The following is a 23,982-nucleotide window of genomic DNA, read 5'->3' on the forward strand; positions in this document are numbered from 1 at the left end:
ACAGCGAAGGCAATCAGTTTAATGTCCATGGATCTCAACAAACTCTGATGGATATGAAATAAAAACATTTTTAATTTAATAACTCAAATATGTTTAAACTAATATTTAAATTAATTTCCAGTGTAATGTAAGTATGCATGATTTAATCAGCACAAAATGCTACAATGCAGAGATGCTTACAATGTGGAACTGCCAAAGTCATTTCAAATTAAATTGTCAAGTTGGACAATAATTAATTTTAGGACTTTAGTTCAGAACTTTAGACTGTAAAACATCATACAGAAACTTAAATATGTAATTTTATGTAAGTTGTATTGATTTCAAGTTAATTCAACTTAAAATGTCAAGTTTTCACTTAGAAACATGAGTTCACTTGACTTGAAGTCATTTGACTTGAAATGAATACTGCTGAGAGTTCACACAACTCACTTAATTGGTTATGAAGAGCATACACTGAGAGTTAAAACTGGACTTAGTATAGTAATGAAAACAATGCAAACCATAATGACAGTTAGTATTGAATTTATTCACTGTCATGATACAAACTAAAAACTGACTTTAGCAATTCCAACATCAGCAGTGACACAAGTTCTTAGTGACAAATGAAAAACTGTCTCTTAAAACTTAGAAAATGGAAAGCAAATCTGACTGTGAACTTTTTTTCAGTGTGATTGAATAGTCATTGTTTCAACTCAATATCTTAAGTCTATTGAACTTGTTATATCTAGCTGTGTTAAGTTAACTGAGTTTGTTTTACATTGTCAAAACACATTAGACAACTTTGAACTAATTCTTCAACAGAAGTTCAGGTAACTCATATTTTTTAAGGCAGCAGGGAAATACATTTTTAAGTTCAAATGTATTACAGTGTAGATGTATGCTTACCTCGGCATAGAGTGCCACACCTCTGCAGTTGTCGCCATAAGGACCAACATTGTACCTTCTGCGGTCACACATCCAGAGGGGGGAGGCATTGCCCAGGTCGATGGCATACAGCACAATGCCAGTAATGGCAAATATAGCTCCAGCAATGTTCATAAACACAGTGAAGCCCACCTGAGAGGAAAGATTCCTTCAATTAAAAGATCAATTCAGATGGTATTTGATAGTGTTTTGCATTTCAACTAAGATAGAAGACACAATATTCTATTGACAGTACACTGCACATTTCCTTCAATTAGTCAATGGGGTTTGGAGGACTTAACTTACCAAGCAGGAAGAAGGGAACTGTCCGGCCAAAATTGACATGATTCCCGTTACAATGAACTGATGAGAGGTCAGCAGAAAGCTCACATTAGAGAGCAAAAAAATATTGCATTTGTTTACGAGTAATATTGCTGAGGACTGTTCTCTCAGTTTTGTCATTCAAGTGACAAAATGTAAGTGTTGCTTGAACGTATTATTGTTTCAGGGAAACCTTTTACAATCATTACATTTGTATGGAACTCACATATTTATCAGCTGTGTTACCAAAACTTTTACAAATGCAATAACATTATTACAATATTATTTTACCACAGCACCCAGCCAGTAAGCAGCTCCCAAGCTGGTCAAATCCCCAGGATTCATGCTTGTTCGTCCTGGCCCAAGACCAATGTTGAACAGGCCCACCATGATCTGCATAGTCTGTAAACAATTCAAAGCAAATCTCTTTATCTTAACATTTTAAGACCACCAGTTAACAGCTGTATGTGAATACATTTATTCCAGTTTCTCACCCCAATAACTGTAGTGAGACCGGTCTGCATCAGCACCTTGTACACCGAGCGGCAAAGAGCCTTCAGGATTTGGCACAGTGGTGGAAACATGCTCTTACTGGCAGCCTTGTCTTTGATGAGCTATGAACATCTGTCACAGTCCTGCACACACACCTGAAACATGAAATGCCGATTTCTCCGTTTTTGTAGAGATTGATTCAACAAAGAGAATGTGTCTCCTTCGTCCCCTTGAGTTGTGGTATTCTTGACTCAAGGTTGAAGCCCACATTTTCTGTTGCGTATGTGTGTGTGTGAGGGGTGTGTGTTTGTAGAGGAGAATGGGTCAGTGTATGAATGTCTTAAAGTCTCAGCACCAGCCAAAGTAAACAATGAGTCTTAGGTATCGATCAACATCCCTATCAAATCCAAATATGCAGGTGTATTACAGCCCTGGTTATGTTATCTGTCAGTAAGATTGTACTTATTGTCCATCACAGCAACCCCCCCCCCCCCAAAAAAAAAACCCAAAACACATTGCTTGAAGTTCTTTATTTAACCCCTTCAGTACATACTGTTCGTATTCTGACTCTTCACAGTATCCCGTCATAATAAGCCTCTATTCCACATTTCTGAACTTCAATCTTTACCTTATTAGTCATTAATACACTGATGATTTCAGAGAGCAGAGAGTGTATTCTTAAGGTTTTACACTATTTGTTTATGGAGAAAAAACATTCACATTCACACTATTTTATAGCCCTATACAGTAGAACATAACAGCCATAATGATTTCAATGAGTTTTATTGAATGTGAAGAATGCAACAACATTTTTCAGTGGTGTTTTTAAAAGAAAAATAAATACAAGTCATATTTAACCTTGAACACCCTCTATGTACAAAAATGTGTGTCAGCTGAACAAAAATTTTTTTTTTAAAAAGTTGAAATATTTATATTCTGGGTCTCTTTGGGACAAGTCATAAAATTTCAAGCTAAACAGAAGATGTTTAGGGTGTTTTTCTTGCTCTCAAATGTAAAAACAGGTCAAATTTGACTTGAGCATTATTTAAGCGTTAACTCTTAAAATATGCTGCAGAGGCTTCAATTGGCAAAGTGAGTTTTAGTTTTATGTCTGAATAATAAGTTTTCCCTGCAAGATGTCACTTCTAAAAATCTGTTTATTTTATGAGAGAATTAAAATCCTAAAGAGCATTCACGACTGCATTAAACAGTAATTTAAGTATTTGTCACCTAATAAGGTTTGTGACATTAAAATGAATGTATCTATTGAATCTTTTGCAAATACAAAACCTCTTGTCATATTAAGGATGGGTTATTGTTTAGTCTCATTTTAGAGAAATGGTTCTTGGCTTGTGTTTGTCATCCTTTAAACTTCTCTCTCTCTCTCTCTCTCTCTCTCTCTGGCAGACAGTAGAAACATTATAACATAACTAACTCAAACTTGTCTAACTTTACCATGAAAAACATCCAGTTCAGAGCTCACTCAACATCTGGTCTCCCTGTAAATTTCAAGTTATTGTGAGTCATATGTTTGTTCATTCAGAAAACTCACCTGGTAGTAATTTGAGGCTGCGACTGCTACAGTCTGGTTCTTCTGCCATCGGCCTCAGTTTGTTCTGCAGCAACAAAACCTGTTACTTCCCATTAACTGTTCAAGTTCTTCAGAATAAAAGCACCATTTCCATGAAAAAACCAGTAGGGACTAATGAGCAGAGCCAGAAGAAGCTGTCAGTTCCTTGTATTCATGTAAAATTAGCAATGTCACATTGGATAAATTACAAGTGAAAGACAGGTGGTAAAGAGCACTCTATATTATAAGACATAATAAGAAAACAGGATAAAGTCTTTGCCTCTGAAATGCAGCGGAAAAGCACAAATTGGAAAAAGTCAACACTTACAAGTTCAACACTTATCGTCAAATAACTGTAAAAAAAAACCTTTAGTTATTCTAGCAAATGACACCCAACATTTGAAACATCAATCAGAGATGACAAATTTAACATCATTTGCCTTGCTGTAGATGATTTATACTCATTTATTTGCACTTGAAACAGTCAAACCAACAACGAAAAAGTGCAAACATGTCAAGCAGGGAAAGTGAAACAGGTTATTGTCCTCTACATGCTGCTGTTTTGTCTGTTGACAGTTTTAGCTACTGCTGAAGAAACTGATGACTTTGTACAATTTCCTAGTTGAAACTTTTCATCTCAATAAACTGATATATTTGACCATTTCCAGGCCACAATTCTTTCTCTTTGATAAAATGATTAAAACCTCTTTCTGTAATACAGGTTCTCGGATTTATAGCAAAACATTTTTTTTATTTAACTTTTTGGCTAGAAATAGCATTTGGAAGAGTAATACTCTGATATTTTAAACTATGGCAAGTTGACAAAGTGTTACACACATCATACAGAAAATCATAATCAATGGAAACAGTTTGAAAAACAGCAGCAGAGACTGAAATGGAGAGCAGTACATACAATTCAGTGCAGATTATGATCAAAAATACTCTAAAATATAAGCACATAGAGAAGTTTGGCAGGGACCGTTCCGGCCAATTGTGTGTAAATCATTGATTACAGTTACAGTATACACAGTCAGTGGTATAAATGCACAGTATTACAGTCCTAACTGACATGATAAAGTGATTTATCAAAGGAGGCTGCAGGGTTGCTCATTTAGGCTGCAGGGTTAGTGGTGACCTCCAGAAGTGGTTTGTAGTACTCTGGGTCACCGGTGCTCTAAAAGAAAGAAAAAAGAAGTAAAGCATATAAAAAGGACACACTCAAGTCTTTAAGAACACAGTCATGAATTGTACAGCTCTACCGTTCTCATACACAAGGGAATCATTTTAACTTTAGTGTACATTTTTTGTAGACCACTTTTTTCTTTTGAATTTGGCCACATCCTAAACTTCACAATATTAAAAAAATAAATTACAACTTGGCAGCAAACCGTAAACAAATTTTGTTTTTAAAAAAAAGTCTCTATGTCTCTATTAACAGATACAACTGTTTTGCCTGGCAATTAATTCTTAAAGAAATGTTTTGACATTTTGGGAGATTTTGACCAGAGGTTCATAACCTTAAATCCTTGTTCACACATATAGAGTCAAACAAGAAAAAGTGTAAAAACAAAAAATAAAAAGAAAGGAAAAAAAAGAGCATGTAGGTTCATCCAACCTTTTCTGGGCAAACAGGTTTAAGAATAAAATATAATTTTGCATACTCTACCTTGTTTTCTCCCTTTTGACGGCTCCTCACAGCCTTGATCCCCAGGACAACAGAGCTGATGACAAGGCAGAGCTCCAGGGCTGACAAGACAATCAGCACAGCATTGATACTTCTCAGAAGCATCTGGTGGGACACAAAGACCAGCATTACCTTTAATACAATTTGTAGAATTTGTTCTTACTTGATACATTTCCTAATTGGGCTTTATTTAGGCCTGCAACTAATTATCTGTTACGTATTTTTTTCAGTTAAATTGGTAAATCATTTTGTCCATAAAATTTCAGAAATAAAAGAATGATAGCACATGTTTTACTTATTATTGGTTTCTTTTGTTTGTTTTGTTGTTGTATTCTGATTTTAAGGGATTCTTCATATAGACTTGTTATAAGTCTGGAGATGATAATCATGATTTGATCAATTTTAAGACCTGTGAGGTAATCAAGGCCCTCCTTTTTCTGTCCATCAGTTATACAACTAGATTGCATTTTGACTGCTGAGATGACTCTTCCACACTTACAAGAATCAGAGCTTTTCCCTCCAAGCATCTGTCCTTCATGAACCCCTCAGATGGACTTGCCGTCGTAGTTCTACTGCCATACCAGTTATAATAACTGTCACGTCTACACATCTCCCAGAAGCTCCACTCCACATTTGCCATATTGATGCAGTAGAGTACAATGGCTGTAATAGCAAAAGCAACTCCTGCCAGATTCAGGATCACGTTGATGATGACCTAAAGTAAAAGACTTGTCAGTTTATGTGCAACATTTAGATGGAACCAAATACAAAACCACTTCAGGGAATAAACAGCATACAGTACAATCAACAAACTTGGGGCAAGATTTTTAACCTGTATTCTGTTCTCTCCAATGAAAATATATACTGTAGTCATGTGAGACAATGTGGGAGTGTATATTCATTTTATTTGTCTTGAAATAAAACAAGAAAAAGAAACAACAATAAAATAAAAGAAGTTCTTTTAAGATAACATGAGGATGTTATAAACTTGAAATACTCACCAGACATAGACTGGGGCACTTCTCAGACAAAATGCACATGATGCCAAATAGAATAAACTATAAAAAAAAAAGACAAAAGAACAAAAATCTTTAATCTCCACTCTTCCACACAAACCCTAAATGAAAATTCACATGAGACATAGCAACTGGTACTTATTCATTTCATCTGAGAACTACGACCTAAAGAAATCCAATAACAAAACACATCTGGCTTTAGATCAGGAAGTGTTCTCCAGAGTGCAAGAAGCCTGAATACTCTGCTATTCAGTGCATAGGCAAGAACATCTAGAACTTTAGCTAAATGCTAAATGACAATGTTAACACACTGATGTTTAGCAGGTACAATGTGTACCCTGTTCATTATATTAGTTTAGGGTGTTTGCATGCTAACAGTTGCTAATCTGGCCCTAGATGAAAAGTCAGGGGTTTACCAAAGTCAATCATATTTTTTGTCAGAGAACTATGAATATCTTTGCAAAATTTTGAGCCAATCCATCAAGCTATTTCACTGAATATGTGCAAAAAGAATGAGTGAGCAGGTAACCATAATCATTAAAATTCATTCTCTGAAAACCTGCTTAAATGGAGTGTGGGCAGGGTATGAAGTGGCAAAAGCGGTAAGGCAACTCATAATAAAACATCAGTAGGTAGTGGAGATGCTGAGATTCTTTTTTTCACATCTGGGTTGGGTCAGACAGTATAGCATCTTTACCACTTGGATTCAGTGGCATCAAGTCATGTGAAATATGCATTTATTGGTATTGTTTATGCTGGTATATGTGGTATTTTGTTTACTTGCCACAAAGAGCCTTCGATTTGAGCTGGAAAAAGCACCATGTGCTATATTATGTGCCAAATTGGAGTAGAGTGGAAACAATGCCCAACCAGAGCGTACTCAATGATTCTGTTTGTGATTTTTATGGATTTCATGGCATTTTACATTTCAGAGTGAGATCAGAGTGTGTCCTGTACAAGAACGCCATCAGGTGGATCCCCTTGGAATCAACTGAACAGCCCCAGCTAAGTTGTATTTGTCCTCACTCTAGCTTTGGGAGAGACTTGTCCAAGAAGATTCTGTTGGATTTTATACCACAAAAGAACATATTTTGGTGGGAAGCAATCCAGCATTAGCTTGCTTACCAATCCTCCGAGCCAAAAAGGAAAGACGCTATCCATAATCCACCAAGGGCCACCACGACTGATTAAGAGGATGGCTCCAAGGCCAATGTTGAGCAACCCAACCATAATCTGCAGAGCCTGTGAAGGAGGAAACATAGTGTGAACGACAAACATTTGTATAACTGCAGTTTCCAGGTGTCACTGTTGGTGTCAGAACATACTGTTGTGTTGGACCACTTTCTCTCATTGGTTCATGGTGTTTCCTAAATTTAGTTTTCCCACATAAATACAACAGCACAGTGCTTAGACATTGATATGCAGACAAAATTGCAGAATGTAATGTGATTAAGACATATTAGAGTGCAGCGCAATAAATTTGGGTTAACAGTCAAATGATTCCCCCAAAACATTAAACAATGTCTTACTCAAAGATGAAATCAAAATTCAAAAGGGAAAGAAAACTGCTTTGCAAAATAAGTGTAGCATATATTAGCTTTGAAGCTGAAGTTGACAGAGAAACCTAAAACACGGAAGATTGTAACTCACCCCCAGTACTGACTGAGAGGTTTTCTGGATCTTCCTCAGGTGCTGAGACACAGTGCAGCAGACGGGGCTGTAGCAAAGGGCCTTGAGGATTTGGCACAGAGGTGGCCAAGCACTTTTGGGGTCAGAGGTCAAAGTCATCACAGTGACCCCATCAGCCTTTGTCATGGTTATGGACATCCTGCTCGCTCCTGGAGACTGAAAGAGACCAGAGAATATATAAACTTTAAATTTGCTGAATCAGGTTAACGGGTTGCTGATTTAGCAAATCGTAAAGTACAGAATCCTCCTCAAATCTGACCAAGCTTCCACATTTTACCAATCTGAAAAGTTCACTACTCCCTGATCCACTGTTTCATATAAGCTATTGACTTTCTCCATTTTGCTCTTATGCAGCCACAGATGTGTGAAATGGACATTTTGGTAGTGAATCTGAGGGTGATTTGCAGATAAACTCCAAACCCTTCACTGTATGTCGAGCTCGGCTTTCAACTGTTGCAACTAGGGCTGTTAAACTTAACATGTACAACAAAGTTTCCTCAATGTGTAAACTTATTTTAAGTAGTGTGACTGTCAAACATTTTTATGATGGAGAGTATTGGTTGTGTGCATTATAAACTGCAGACATAGCGTTCAAAGTAACCAGGCAAGAACAATCTAATGACGCGTGATTTCAAGTTGCATTATAGGAATTTTAGGATACAGTCTTTTGTAGAGATTTATCCACACTAGGAACAAAAAGTCAGGATATTTCCATCTCTGCTGCTTTGATTTTGAATAGGCTATTCTTTTTTTAAAATCTGTCTCTTGTGAGTCCTACAACTTTATGGAAGTTTAATACTAAATTGTTGTGAGGCTCTCTTTAAGGGAGAGCAGCACCGGCTGGTGGGTTTTTAATAAAATGATTCCTAAAGTTAGTTGTTGGAGCACAGACTGTACATGGAAATTGCAGGATACAAATCATGAGGATGAGGAGTCAAGCCTGTGCAGCTAAAGGACAGGTTCACAGTTTTTCAAGTCTGTCTCAAACCAACAGGCAGGTTCCCACATGAACACTGAAAGAGGTTTTTCTCGCTTTAATCAAGCAAAGACAAGCATTGTGTTTATTACTATTACACCATACTATTACATTTAAATTTACGTTGGCATAACAATTTGTATGTTGTGCAGCCAGAGCCATTTGGAAAAGAAGCTCAATATTATCAGCTCCCCAGTCTGTCAACATCAACAAATAAGCTGACCACAGTCCAGCTGACACAACTGTACTGGTCATATCACTTGACTGGAGTCATGTTGCAATAAGCAAACTGAAGTAACTAACTAGGGAATATCCTAAGTTCCTCTTCCTAAAATGTTTAGTAGTATAGCCCTGAATCTGTATCACAGCCCGGTAACCGTTTCAGACATCAGTATTAAGAGTTCGTTAAAGATCTAGTGGGTAGGATTTAGTTGCATCTAGCAGTGAGGTTCCCCCCCTCCCAAAGCATGTATGATAACCTATGGTGGCCATGAAACTCACAAAAAATGCAAAAGGCCCTCTCTTGAGCCAGTTTTCGGTTTGTCCGTTGTGGGCTGCTGTAGAAACATGGCGGTGCAACATGGTGGGCTCCGTGAAGGAGGACCCGCTCTCTATATAGATGTAAAGGGCTCATTCTAAGGTAACGAAAACACAATAATTTTTTTAAGGTGATTGTACACCAATTAAAATACTTACATACTTATGAATAGTATATTTCTGCCGAGTCCGTTCAGCCAGATGCCACTAAATTCTACACATTGCACAATTTGACAATATGAAGGAAGCAACCTAACAGATGGAGAAAAATTGATGTCTGGCTGGTCTAAAGTAGCAGAAATATATGCCTCAGCCAGACCATATACACTGCTTTTAAAGTGCAACAGCATTGCTATCATTACCAGATGTGTTGTAATATCTACAAAGTAACGCCATAAATGTTTAGTGTGCCAGCATTAAAAGCGGACTTCGCAACCCTGAGTGCTGGTTGCTATGCTGCATTGCGCTCAGTATTGCCGCCGGTGACCGGAAGATATTAGTGGGGCGTGAAAGCTCATTATTGACACTGGAAACAATAATTTGACACAAACATCTTCACTCAGGATCGACTTCAGCGATTTTTTTTTTCGTCAAATATTAGTCTACGCTGCAGCATATGTATTACAGTAATATATAGCTTCCAGACACCATTGGCAGCGCTGAGCGGCCTTCCAGCCGGTGAAAGAGGAAGAAATAATGCGTCACCAAGTGGCTCATACCTTAGTTGTCGTGATTTCAATATTTCAATATATCACCCGCACTTCGTCGGTGTTAGTTGTGTTTTTATTGTTTTAAACCTGCCTGAAATACACGTTTTCTGTCCTGATAGGTTGCTAAAAACGTTCAACTACCTTCTGGCGAGTTCGAAGTTACAATATTGAACCAGTCGCAAACTAAATGACAAGTAAGATTAAAGCAATTAACACAATCAAATTTAACGAGCGCTCAATCCCTCGAATGGGTTTGTTCACTAAACCAGTAGTACAGGACCATATAGGCTACACAGCAAGAACTGACTACAGTTTTAACAGGTTGCTTTAAAAATGGATTAAACAGAAAATATACTTACTTGTTTGTGTCTGTTGAAATAGTGGCAAATCCCCCAACGACTGAGCTAAACCTAAACAACTCCAGCTGTTTGTGTTGCTGTTCGGGAAATGAGAGCAGAGCGTCAACCTGTTACGAGAAGAACCTCCCCTCATCTGGAAGTATTAACCCTTTGCTGATCAGTCACGTAAACACAGAGACAATAGTGAACTCTACTGTGAGCTATTCTCACAACGTTAAACAGAGAAATGCTGGGCTGTAGCAAGGAATTCCCCTCATAACCTAAGAATCTTTTTTGATTAGCCTCCAAAAAAGTTTGATTATTTTAAATTCGTTTTCATCGATATGTTTCCATCATGCACACTTTTTTTGCATTTAACTGTTCATTTAGGCCTATATTTTCTGTAAATTTTTATCTCATACATGATTATCAATAGGCTGTTTTAAGAACTTTCCCACACTGCCTGGAAAATACTGCAAGTGCAGATATACTTAATTCCCATTATTTTAATTTATTCATTTATATTTTCTGTCTAAAAATAGTAAATGGTAAGATCTGGCCACAGATGGTGCTGTAATTATGATCCGTTGTTATAGATTAAACTACCCAACAGCATATAAAGTAGTTAAAATAAGATCAGCCTTGACTAGCTACAACATTAATATGCTTTTTGCACATCAATAATGATCTAATAATCTGGCATACTGTATATTAAAGCAACCCGCTGCTTAATGAGTACTTTTACTTTTGATACTGTACTTTAAGTACAATTTTACATTGTTGTATTGCTACTTTTACATAAGTAAAATATTTGAATACTTCTTCCAACTCTGTATTATAATGTAGCAGCATCATGTTGCATACAATCACTTAGATGCAACAACAATTAGCAATACAGGCTTCAGATTAATGAGGATGCAGTAAAATAAATAATAGTTAGGATCAGAAAATGTTACGCAACTTTTCTTCCAAGATTGCACAAGATTGACAAAGAGAGGTTCAGTTTTTTCATTTCTGCTTTATTAGAGTGTGTACAGTACATTGTGATGGGAAAGATAAATGAATGATTTTATAGTAATGCATCAGATTTAAGACACACTGTGTATGGCTACCAAACCTCTACCATGAGTTCAAATTGATAACAGTTTGAATGAGATCAAAGCCAGGGAAGTCCATGGCAATGACACCAAAGCATGGTCTGGGCTGATTGGGGTAAAACTGCCTCAGGTATTGATTGAGCCATGGGTTCACCTTTTCAGCCACTCTTCTTGGAGTCAGAAACATTCCCCAGAAGGTACCAAAGCCAGTGCCGCTAGTGTAAGTCATGACAGCGTTATCACCTCCACAAGCTTCAATGGCTTGGCTCAGCTGTTTGATTATTGTCTTGTCTTTATTTTCAACATCAGTAACCTTGCTGCTACCTTTGCCATTTGTTTCTATGAGGGGAATTCCTAATGTGAAGGTGCTTTTCTGCAAAAAGACAATTTTCCCCCTGACCTGACCCATAGTTGGCATGCCAGAGTTCACCCAGACATGTTGATCATTGCCAATCAGACTCTGGACCATTCGATTGACCATGTCCTTCTCAAAAGACTCAGATCGCACTCTAATGAGCACAGCCTCAGTATTATACTCAGACAGGAAGGCTCTGACAGTGTCTAGGACCTCCTTGAGTGTAGTGCGCTGGTACATCACCCCGTGCATGACATAGAGGGTGTCACCAAGTTCAAACACTTTGAGATCAAGGAAACGAATGCCAGCTCTCAACTGATTCTTCAGGGAAAAGGCCTGGCATTTGGCTAATGGGCCTCCGTGCAGGGCCAGGCTGTCATGGGTGCCAGGAATAGTGATGAGAGATAGGGTGCGGAAATTCTGAATGCTCGCCATCCATGGAATATTGTAGGAGCCCGGGAGTATGAGGTTGCCATTGTCATTGAAGAAAAGGTTTTGGCCATGGCATAAAACACTGTTGATTCAGAACAAGATTTTGTGATGTTACAGTAACTCCAATGCCAACAAGTTGAAGCCTAAAAACTATAGTCTTGTATTTTACTTGCAAAACTTTAATATTATACTTACATGACAGAAAGCACAATATGGTGGAAAAGCAGACACTTGTTACCAGCCTTCATTCTTGTAGAAATATGAGCAATCTAGTAAATGATAAATTGTAGGACAAAAATTATGCATTTATCACACAAAATCATTATTAATAGAAGACATGCATGGATAAATTACTAATTAAATATCCAAGGATAGGCAGGCATACTCTCGTGGTAGCTAAAATGTACCAATTTTTCCTACCATACCTTGCAGCCAGGATGATTTCACAGCAAACCACTCAGATGGTCAGGGCATGGAGAGCTCCACAAGAGATCCAAAACTTATATTGCTTGGTTATCTGAAAATTTCTAGGTGTGGATCACATGATATGAGTCAAACTGATTGCTCTTGATGCAGAACAATAAACATGTTCGTACAGATTGTGGTTTGTTTCCAGTGTGTTTGACAAGGTGGGTCCTTTCACTGAAAAAAAATAGAGTCCGATTACATTTGATTACTTAATTATGCTGATGGCATGTAACTTAGGAATTATCTCGAATACATACAGCCACACCAGTGCAATAAAAAAAAAAAAGATTAAACTGTGCCATCAGTTAACAACTAAACAAAACCTAATCAACAATGAAAAAGGGCAGAGCTGCATGAATTGTAAAAAAAGATTAGGCTAAACGTACTGAATGTCAGCTAGAAACATGGTTGGGTAGAAATAAGTTTAATATATATTTAAATAGAAAGTGAGAATTATCCAAAGGGGTGGATAGAAACCAGAGGATCTGCAATCTTTGTTACTACAACCATCTGGGAGATGAGTTTCATATTTTGTTTGTATGAATGAATTATACAGAAAAGTACTTGCCAAAGTACTATTTAAATCGCCTATGTATCCTTAAATTATTTTTATTATTACAGTCAGATAGGCTTCAAGGTGTTTGTAGGTTAGATGCTTTCCTGAAGAACGTTCTGCCTCTGTTGAAGTAATTTTCCTTTTATTTCATTGCAACTGGGTACCATTGTTCTGTTATGGTTGTATATTTTGTTTGTACTCCATGCCATGTAGGCTAATCATGGTCCTGAGTCAATAAATCAAATCAGAAATTATAGTAACTCATTATAGATTTCAAAATTGACTCCATGAGATACAACAATAACAGAAAATGGGTAAGGCAGTACCATACCAAAATAACAAGGAAATTACTTAATTTTCTCCGTGATAGAGGACTTTATTCCACAATTTACATCTGTTGTTTAACTAATGAGCGACGGATGACAGCAACACTTAAACATAGCGTCAGTTCTGCTAGGAAAGAATTGCAGCACTGATCACACTTGGGATGCCACTAACTAAGCTGATGCTACATGCGTGGTGAATTGACATAGGTTGAGTCGGCTGAGCGCTGTTGTGCTGACGCTATTCCTGAACTCCTGGGGTGTATTGGTAACAAACTGTCATATCTCACAGAAGTACCAGGTTCAAATCCTGGCATGAGTGTCTAGCTTTACAACACTGTCCTCACCAATGTTACTACCCTAATGTGCTGTAAAAGTAGCCAACCAGTTACAATCACAACCACAGCTAATGTTATAGTCATAGCAGTAGCCATATAGCTACAACAATAGTCATTAGCCTCTGTAATAGTTACAGCCATAGTCACAGCCACCATAGCCACTGCCATGGCAAGGGACCCTTTTCACAGCAGACATTTTAGTTTCACAAAGCAGGAAAAGCACAGGTTTGACTGATAACATGAACGATGGCTCCATTCCATTAATTAATTAACAGTAAGCCATGTCAGTGAGTACAGTCCCAGTGAGCACAGTGCCAGAGTCCTAGAAATGGCTCACCTAAATGCAATTCAGACATCATTAATATTATTAATCCTACTTGTGCTTTTCCTGCTTTGACAAGTCAAAATGTCTGCTGTGTAAAGGGTCTATAGTTACAGCAACGGAAATGGTTTGTAACCAAAGCAAAGGACATGCCCATTTGTGCTATTGTCACAGCCAGTGGCTATGGCTACAGTCAGAGCTCAGCTTTCCTCAATAGTTGAACATATCTCTGTGACAGGGTGGAGTGCTGTTGACCAACATTACTTTGCAAATCTAGGTGTTGATAATGAACACCCACGCTTTTATACTAATCTGTGAAACTATTTGCTGATATTTACACTTGTGCAAAACAATCGCCTTAAAAATGACATATACCTTGACAGAAGGTTTCAGCTACAACGCCCACCCTTGGAATTTACTTTTCCAGGAAATCACCGAGTTACCGAATTTGATTTCCAGCTGACTAACAGTGTAAAAGTAAATGAACCTGAACACATTTGGATTGTTTGTCCTAAACTATGAAATGGTCTCTCTCTGATGATCCTGTGATTAATTGTTGTTATGAATAACTCATTAGAAAATTATGCTTACTGATAAAAACAAAACATTATTGCGTGTTTTCATTTGAGTCCTGCAATATATTTTTAAATGATCCGTGAAAAGTATTGCTTTATGTCCACTTATATAACAAGACAATTTTGCATTTTTGCTATCAAAGTGTTGTTTTTCAATCCAATACATTTTTTGCAATATTTATTGTCTCTTCTAAGTATGTGTAAATATTTTACAGTGCGGTTTGGAAGGTGTATTATGTTAAATTCAATCCTTGATTAGAATTTCTAAATGACCTCGCAGTGTGTTTTGCCTCAAGGCAGCAAAATAGAGTAGAGAAACAGAGAAGAGGTTAGTAAGGTCTGACAAGTATTGGCTATTATCACTCCGCAGAAATCAAAACAACTGGATTTAATGTCTTGGGTGTTATTTGTACAGTTCTATGCAGTGGAGAAAGAATCGAAATTAAGTAAATGTAGCAATACCTGCCTTTTAAACAGAAAAATAGCACATAATTCTTAACTTTTAAATGTTAAAAGTATAATTACTTATTTGTTGCCTTTCCTCCTTTCAAAGAGTCATTTTTTTTATGTCTAATGCAGGCATTAAGGTGTTCAAGCAGGGCTAGAATAGTTGATACTACAAACATCAAGTGTAAAAATCTTGTGAATTTTATGCATAAAATTTTAGAATGCAAATAAATGGCTATGGATGTTAGATGAATGCAATGGGGTACAAATGAAGTGCCTCTGGACAGAAAGTGTAAAGTCTCACAAAAATTGAAATACTCATGTATGGTTCCACAGTGAAAAGTACTGCAATACACACCCGAGTGTAGTAACTGTCTTGAGTGATTTTACTTGGTATGTAGTAGGGCTGCAACTAATGATTATTTTCATCATCAATTAATCTGTCGATTATTTCCTCGATTACTTGATTAGTTGTTTGGTTCATAAAATGTCAGAAGATGGTGAAAAATGTTAATCACTGTTTCCCAAAGCCAAAGATGACGTCTTTAAATGTCTTATTTGTCCCAAACTGTCCACAACCCAAATATATTCAGTTTACTATCATAGATGACTAAAGAAAAAAGTAAGTATTCACATTTGAGAAGCTGGGATCAGAGACTTTGGACATTTTTCTCTTGAAAAATGACTCAAAACGATTCGTTGATGATCAAAATAGTGATTGTTTACTAGTTGGCAACAAATCAAGTAATCGACTAATTGTTGCAGCTCTATTTGGTATAATTTAGTTAAAAATTGTAAATACGTAAAAAAAAATGAGAATGAAATATTTTTGTTTCATATCTTTAGCATGAATTGATGCCTACAATAAAAGAACATCAGATCATTTATCCGTTTACATATTTGAGATGATGCAATTGTAGAGAAAAGCTACAGATTCATGTTCTGCATTAATGTCACTGCAATCATTTGCATCTCACAGTTGGCAGGATATAGTAGATGAGATGTATGAAACCAAGCTCATGTGTTTCTGAGGTTACAGCATTGGCATGTGATCAGACCTTCTCCAGCTTGATTGACTGTGCCCTCTCTCCACCCTGTCATGGTCAACACAGCTGATTAATTTGACATTTGTGGTCATGAAAGTGCCCTTTAACCACTGGAAGTGTTTTTAATGCTCCTTAATTAAGTCAGCAAGGTCGATGACACAGGGCCAGCTCCTTGTTTAATGAAATATTGTTCTGCATTTAGATTTGGGCATTTTTTACCACTTTATCACAGCAGATCAGTTTCAAATATTACATGGGAGGAATGGGAAAAACAAGATGCAGCCATAAAGTGAACATGTTAGGCAAAGAAATGCAGGTGACAGGTGCGTATTTAAAACTTTGTGATATATGAAAGTTTGTGCAGATTCAAAATATTCAAAATATGAATCACATTTATGTGGAGGAATAGGAAGGAATAATTAAAAGCAGCATCACTAAAGAATGGCAGCGGAGTTGGGATACAGCAAACACAGGACAACATGTTTATGCAGTACAGGGAGAAGTGGGCACAGTGAGGTCAGTTAAAAGGAGCACCAAAGTTAATATCTTAACAAGACTGACACACCAGAATTAATAAAACACTGCACTTATCAGGCAAACATCCCTCAGGTTTATGTGAGCACTGTCAAGGTACATCAATGGAGCCTGTGACTTGTCACTGCCAAAAATACTCTTGAGACCTAGAAACAAAAGAGGGAAATAAGCTTAGAGTGGAACAACTGAGTCAAAAAAGCAGAAAAAATGTGTTTACCATTGAGTTAGGGAGTCTATTCCACTACTTGAGAGAAACTGGGCTGATCAAAAGAATATTGTTTTATGAAATCTAGATTTGTTTCTTTCTTTTCTTGTTTTGTTTGTTTAAGGATGTAGAAAACTGTGATCCACACTCCAATATAGTGGGTGGCGGTAATGCATCTTAACGCTGGTTCCTACCCGCCATTAAAAACCGTAAAAAAAGAGTAGGAAGAAGAAGATGACTACAGTTCCTACAATGCATTGCGAAGGCACCCGGAAATAGAAGAAAACATCACAATCAGCTGACTGGACTTGTATGTTGATGAATAGTTTTGAGACAGTTTAAAGTCAGTTGTTTACTCACTGAAAATATTGAGTAAATATTTTTGCATTATCTTACGTTAGTGAATAGTTAGCTATGTTACGACCGAAGGCATTAACGCAGGTTCTCAGCCAAGCGAACACCAACGGAGTCCAAAGCACACTGTGAGTACAGTAAGCTAGCTGCATGCTAGCGAAATGTTACTTTTAAGGGTAGAAGCTTAACTATGGTTAACGACTATAACGTTACATTTAAGGGGAGTAACGGTTATAACGGCGGAATTTATACACTGATATACACTATGAATAATTTTGTGACTATAGAGTAAGACAGTAACACTTCTCCAGAATGCTCTGCGACAAATAGGCTAACATTAGTAATATCAACCTTTTTGATAATACCTTACTAATAAAATGTGGAAAGTAACTAGCTTATGTACGTTTACTCAAGTAACGTTACTGTACGATTTTGAGGTACTTGTACTTTATTTGAGTATTTCCGTTTGATGCTACGTTAACTTTCTCTCCACTACATTTCAGAGGGAAATAATGTATTTTCTACTCCACTACATTTATTTGACAGCTTTAGTTACTTTTCAGATGAAGATTTGACATAATGGATGATATAACAAGCTTTTTAAAATACAACACATCGTTAAAGATGAAACCAGTGGTTTCCAACCTTTTTGTCTTTTGACGTCTTACCATAAGCAGTGTGTAGTCGGGGTCACATTTCAGATGTCTATGAGATGTTAACAGTTGCACCAAATAGTGATTTTTCCCTCTAAACTTCTCACATGCTTTCATTTCAATAAATGTTCAAATGATCCCATATTTCACCAAAAATCAAAGATTAGAGAAAAAGTCTTAAAAAATGAAAACAGATTTGTGTATCAGAACTTTGTTGTTTCTCCTTCCCTCTCCCATTAATCATCTCACGACCCCTCAGATTTATCTGGTGACTCTTGAGGAGCCCGACCCCTAGGTTGGGAACCACTGACTAAACTAGCTAACTGTATATAAAGTAGCTCAAACTAGCTCCACCTCCAGCAGCTACAACAGTAACATGCTGCTCTCACACCGATGCTTCAGTATTAATAATCTAATGATGTCATATATAATAATATATCAGTCAGAAGGACCAAACCAATACTTTTACTACACTTTAAGTACATTTTCCACCACTGCTGGACTAAGCTAATTCTTGAATTCTCTGCAATTATTGTCATCATCGATTAAGCGTTACATGCATAAAATTTCAAAAAATGCAGATATTTTTCCTCTGCTTGTTTTATCCATATCTCATATGTAATTTAATATCATATATGACAAATACATGCATCAAATCTTCACTTTTGAGAAGCTGAAAGCAGTGAGGTTTGGGTATTTTTGCTTGAAAAATCCCATAAAAAATGCTGTAAATCAGATTAATTATCAAAATTGTCTTCTTTCTTTTCAGCTCTTTTGAAATTATAATGTCTAAATGCAGTAATGTACGTATGGATTTTGGTGGGTCTTGTCTTGTCAAGTGAATTTGAACTATTCGTGCATTTTTACAGATGCTTTCTTTCTTTTTTCTTTGTATAAAATTGGTCAAGGTGGCATTCAAATGGTCTTAAAAGGCTTAAATATAGTCTCATTAAACTAGAAAGCAGCTGGGATGAACTGTGACTATGACTTGATCCTTTTAAGAAATGAGCAAAAAGGGCAAACAAGCAACATGATTCATAACAATTACTGTACTATTTACTGTACTATACACTACAATTCACCGTAGAGGAGCATTTCTACTTTGTACACAGTTTGAACAGTTTAATATACTTAATATACTGTATTTACTATGATTAGATTTGTAACCTTGCATTCATGTGGTTTACCCCTTCACTGCATGTGTTGCCCTTGTTGTAGATATTGCTAATAATGTTATGCTGCTTCATAGAATGTAGTGTAAAATCCTTTCACATGTTAATATGCTGGATACTGAAACATGCAACTTTACATTTTCACCAGCTTACTGAATAATGAAGGTTCACTGCTGGCTTACTCTGGGTATGGGGACACTGACGCACGGGTTACAGCCGCCATCGCTAGCAACATCTGGGCAGCCTATGACAAGAATGGCCACCAAGCTTTCAATGAAGACAAACTCAAATTTATCCTCATGGATTGTATGGTAAGAATTTAACTATATATTTAGTTATGCATGATGAGATGATATTAAAACACCTGACATTGGGGCACTTTATCATTCTCTTGTTTTCTCACTCAGGAGGGAAGAGTGGCCATTACACGTGTAGCCAACCTACTACTGTGTATGTACGCCAAAGAGACTGTGGGCTTTGGAATGCTTAAAGCGAAGGTGAGAGTTTTAACACAACAGCTGGTGCTGACCAAGCTCATGTGTTTTTGAAGCTACAGCAGTAGCGTGTGATCGGACCTTCTGCAGCTTGATTGATTGTCCCCGCTCTCTCCCTCTATCATGGGCAACACAGCCGATTAATTTGACATTTGCGGTCATAAAAGTGGCACCTTTAACCACTGGAAGGGTTTTTAATGCACCTTAATTCAGTCAGCAAGGTTGGCGGCACAGTTCCAGCTCCTTGTTTTATGAAATATTGTTCTGCATTTAGATTTTTTTAACACTTTATTACAGCAGATCAGTTTTAAAACTTACATGGGAATAATGGGGGAAAAACAAGATGCAGCCACAAGTGAACGTGTTAGGCAAAGACATGCAGGTGACAGGTGCATATTTCAGTTTGCAAGCCACAAACACCCCACGTAGATCAATGCACGCGATGTCTTTTTCCATCTTTTGATATGGTAGAATGATTGGTAACATTTCTGCAACATGGATTCTAATGACATTTGTTCATGAGAATGCACAGAGCCGGTTTCAGACTTTGAGGAAATCTTCAGAATTTAACCTGCTTATCTTTTATTTTCAAACTTGGCAGAATGTCTAATATATATACACATATTGACTCTTAGTGAATCTGTAAGTAGGTAAACACTGAATTTAGTTGTCCAGGAAACCCCCAGCATTAAAATTCCTGTTGCCTTCAATACTTTATATCAGATATTACAGTCAGACAAAACAGCTTTGTCAAAGTTTGAATGATGGAAATTAAAATATGATGATGGAGGTTTCACGTTTACACATCACACTTGTGTAATTTGTATAATGGATCACAATTAGCTTCCGAACTAGTTGTGATGTCACAAATTATGCTTAACCACAGATTTTCAATCAGCACGGAGAAACGTTCTCCTTTCCACAGATGAATGTGAAAAACTCTGCACATACATCATTCTGCACAGTGAAGCTCAAGCATCCAACTGAAGGAACAACAAGTGAAAAACATTTTTGAGTGGAGGGGGACTTCAAAGGAATAGTTAGACATTTTGAGATATACAGTATACGCTTAGATGAGAAGATGACATCACTCTCAGAAATGAGAGTTATAATAAATCTGTCTGTCTAAGGCTGCAGCCAGTAGCTGGTTAGATTAGCTTAGCGTAAAGACTGGAAGCAGGGGGAAACAGCTAGCCTTGGATCTGTCCAAAGGTAAAAAAACAAAAAAACAATCCACCTACCAGCAGGCAGGCTGTAGCCTTACACATGAGAGTGGTATTGATTTTCTCATTTAACTTGAATAAGGGTAATTACCAAAATGTCAAACTATGCCTTTAACATGGAAAAAAAAGGATGAAACTTCACCAGCAGCAACAGAGGAGAACAAACATAATTCAGTACTGGAGAGGTCCTAACAGTGTGTGCTGTAGCGCCTCAAAAGTATGTGCAGGTTTTCATTCCATCCATCAATTGACAGATAGCTCAGAGAAACTAATCAGTAAAATCAGAGTCTGTAGTGTTTGCTTGGAATGTGAGCCCGACCCTTCACATACATCGACACATTGTTGAAGAGCACTGCAAGAATGAGTTTATTTCATGCCAACAGTCATTTTGTCAGAGTATGTATTGCTACTGGATATTTAATTTTGTTTATGTACTATTACATAGAATTTCATGATCAAGTAATTAAAGGATAGGTTCACAATGAGGCTTCAGCAGTCTGAGTTGACTTGAGTCATATCAAGTGGATATCTGCCACATTTACAGTCTTTTTAGCATAAAATCCCCTCTTTGTGTGCCCTTGGACAGTGTTCCCATGTTGAGCTGTGGTGTAAGTATAGTAACAAAAAGAGGGACTTTAGCACTAAAAAGACTGAACATTGAAAGACGTCAACTTGATTTTAATCATTTGGACGGCTGAAGCTTCATATTCTGATTGCTTCAGATAAACTTTGAAATACATTTTTGCACAGAAGGAGGACAAAACAGTTTTGTCAAAGTTTGAATGATAGTCTGAAAAAGTAGCGGGTTCACACCTGCAGTTTCTTGATGTGGTAGATTTCAGTTTGAAAATGTGTGTTGTTTAGAAGCATCACCACAGATACAGTGTACCGGCTCGATCCCGAATAGTTTAGCATTCAGCGTTCTTTGAAAATGACTCGAGGACTCACAGCTGCATTAGAAACTAGTACCAACGCTTTGCAAAGATGTTTCCTTTAAAACACAAACATTTTAAACATTTATTTTAAAAGGTTTTGCTACATTTTTGCAGCATTAAAGGGACCTGATCGTCCAGCAGACAGTCTACAATGAGACACAATACATGAGGGCAATGCTTCAACCATTCCAGCATTACCCCTCACTCTGAATACAGCTTTTGTTAATGCACCGTTATTGTGTTTACAGGCAGAAGCCCTGGTGCAGTACCTGGAGGAACCATTAACCCAAGTGGCCGCATCGTAGGGAAAATGTGATCGAAGTTCTGCCTGTTGTTTCTGTCTGCCTGGAAAAGAAAGCATCTTATGATCCAGGTCATTCATGGACTATTGTAACATTCTGTTTGTTCACAAAGTGTACATGCATATATCTGAGTGAGTGAGTGAATGTTTGTGTGTGTGTGTGGGGGGGTGGGTGGGTGGGGGGTCAGTGTATTTATAATCATGGTATTGAAACTAATCAATTGTTTGTTTGGGTTTTGACTCTTTGCCCTCGCTTGTGAATCTGTTCATCTTATGGTCTGTCTCTTAAAATCCACGTCATTCGTCAGTAGGAAGTCTGCATGTACAGCTGCTGAAGTGACTTCATTATCAACAGGTCCCTTTTGTTGATTCACTCTAACATTTTGAATCCTATCAGGCAACTAAAATGCATATTATGACAAAGGTTCATGGAAACTTTCATAAGAATTTTTGTCTGACAAAAAAAAGCAGTGAAGATTATTTGCTATGTTTTATTTCAAAGCTGTAAAATAAAGTGGATTTATATTCACACGATCTTCATTTTTGTTTGTGCTGTGAAGCGATTGCTTGGTGTGACATGAGTGGGCGTGGAGATGGCACTTCATTTAGTTCAAATCCAATTAATGTCCAAGTAGAGCTTAGAAGAATGTCATTTTAAACAAAATGAAGCAGTTTAGATGTATTTTATATCAGTTATGTAATTTTCAAGGGTCATTAACTAATTAACTAATTGACTTTTCTGATACTTGTGAATATAAGAGGCAGGAAATCTGTATGTTTGATATTGCCCTTAATGAAAAGGAATATATTAGTTTATTTCATCATATTTAATATTTAATTCTTTGGTTAACAAGTATTCTTTTCTCTATTTATTCCAGAACATCCTTCAACTCTCAGAGATTAAATAACTATAGAATTTATGTATTTTAGCTCGTCATAAGTTGACACACTCCTTGCTTGTTCACTTGCCTTAACACAAAAAAAAATATTATCATTTGAAAAGAGCAATGATTTGAACACTAAAACACCAGATGTGTTAGATTATTGTCACTTTAAGTGCAGTTCAATCTTGCACGAGCCTCGCACAAGTTGGAGATTCAAACTAGGTTTATTAAAACAAGAATTTGTAGGTCTGTTTTGTATGTCTGTGTTAAGAGCCAAGCATGGACAACATCATAAATGAACAGCATAAATTTAAGATAAGAAGCCCACGATTCCAAATTGAAAAGAGAATTTTCTGTCGGCAACTGTCTGAGACACACAGTCGGGTTATTGCATGGCTAAAAAAAAAAAGGAGGTCAATCAATATGTTGTAATAGTGCATTAAAGGCTGAGAATGTAAAGTCTAGACTGACTATGTGCCCAGGATGTCGCCTTGCAGTTTGAATGACCTTGACCTCTTCTGCCAAGAGAAGTGGGAAAAACTTGAAGATGTCTGATTAAATGAATCAGAACAGCAGGTTTTCAAACCTAGTAGAAAATAGAAAAAATGAAAGCATCTTTTGAAAGGGATAATACCACATACTATAAATGTACAGTGATAGTCTTTGTGACCACAGATTTATAGAAACAGGAGGCCAGCAGCAGACAAATGGATCCAATAGAAACATCAGACCTCTGTATAAAAAAGGAATATGACAATTAAGAAGAAAATCAAGCAGAGAGAGACTGAAATTCAGCATGGATGGTTTCATACTGCCCAAGGTCCTGTTCTGTTACTCTCTCTGTTGTTGAGCTGTGGAGAGACTTAAGTGTACACTATTATAGAAATAATATAGATTCCGGGTGGTTTTTCCTTTAGTAATAAAGCAAAAAACACTTGCTTCCTGCTTCCTACATGCAATAATTTTATTAGTCCAGCAGGAGGCGCCTGACAGCCCTCTCTCAGCTGTACCTGCTAGTTGCCCCACCTGTCC

General features: G+C 37.1%; 3 protein-coding genes across 5 annotated transcripts; 1 reads left to right on the top strand and 2 right to left on the bottom strand.

Moving 5' to 3' along the window:
* Positions 1–3,731: 3,731 nt before the first annotated feature.
* On the bottom strand, positions 3,732–10,395 carry LOC121905781. The gene is made up of 7 exons (XM_042424292.1): positions 10,258–10,395; positions 7,637–7,831; positions 7,112–7,228; positions 5,972–6,028; positions 5,470–5,685; positions 4,953–5,075; positions 3,732–4,460 (listed from the first exon to the last, which is right to left on the bottom strand). Exons 2-7 carry the CDS (start codon positions 7,811–7,813, stop codon positions 4,398–4,400), a joined length of 753 nt encoding a protein of 250 aa, XP_042280226.1. The 5' UTR covers positions 7,814–7,831; positions 10,258–10,395; the 3' UTR covers positions 3,732–4,397.
* A 626-nt stretch (positions 10,396–11,021) lies between these two features.
* Positions 11,022–17,996, bottom strand: LOC121905780 (1-phosphatidylinositol phosphodiesterase-like). 3 transcript variants are annotated; one of them, XM_042424289.1, is made up of 5 exons: positions 17,957–17,996; positions 16,761–16,875; positions 12,546–12,647; positions 12,316–12,389; positions 11,022–12,202 (listed from the first exon to the last, which is right to left on the bottom strand). In XM_042424289.1, the coding sequence occupies exons 4-5, from the start codon at positions 12,366–12,368 to the stop codon at positions 11,356–11,358; spliced, it is 900 nt and encodes a 299-aa protein (XP_042280223.1). In that variant the 5' UTR covers positions 12,369–12,389; positions 12,546–12,647; positions 16,761–16,875; positions 17,957–17,996; the 3' UTR covers positions 11,022–11,355. The 3 variants fall into 3 exon arrangements, with proteins under 3 accessions (XP_042280223.1, XP_042280225.1, XP_042280224.1); XM_042424291.1 differs by lacking the exon at positions 17,957–17,996 and adding an exon at positions 16,947–17,088; XM_042424290.1 differs by lacking the exons at positions 16,761–16,875; positions 17,957–17,996 and having other exon boundaries at positions 12,546–15,613.
* On the top strand, positions 17,215–22,590 carry lamtor2 (late endosomal/lysosomal adaptor, MAPK and MTOR activator 2). Its single transcript, XM_042424293.1, has 4 exons — positions 17,215–17,416; positions 19,262–19,424; positions 19,521–19,610; positions 22,014–22,590. Exons 1-4 carry the CDS (start codon positions 17,349–17,351, stop codon positions 22,068–22,070), a joined length of 378 nt encoding a protein of 125 aa, XP_042280227.1. The 5' UTR covers positions 17,215–17,348; the 3' UTR covers positions 22,071–22,590.
* The last annotated feature ends 1,392 nt before the right edge of the window (positions 22,591–23,982 follow it).

This window comes from Thunnus maccoyii, chromosome 10, assembly GCF_910596095.1.
Source record: "Thunnus maccoyii chromosome 10, fThuMac1.1, whole genome shotgun sequence".
Classification (NCBI taxonomy): domain Eukaryota; kingdom Metazoa; phylum Chordata; class Actinopteri; order Scombriformes; family Scombridae; genus Thunnus; species Thunnus maccoyii.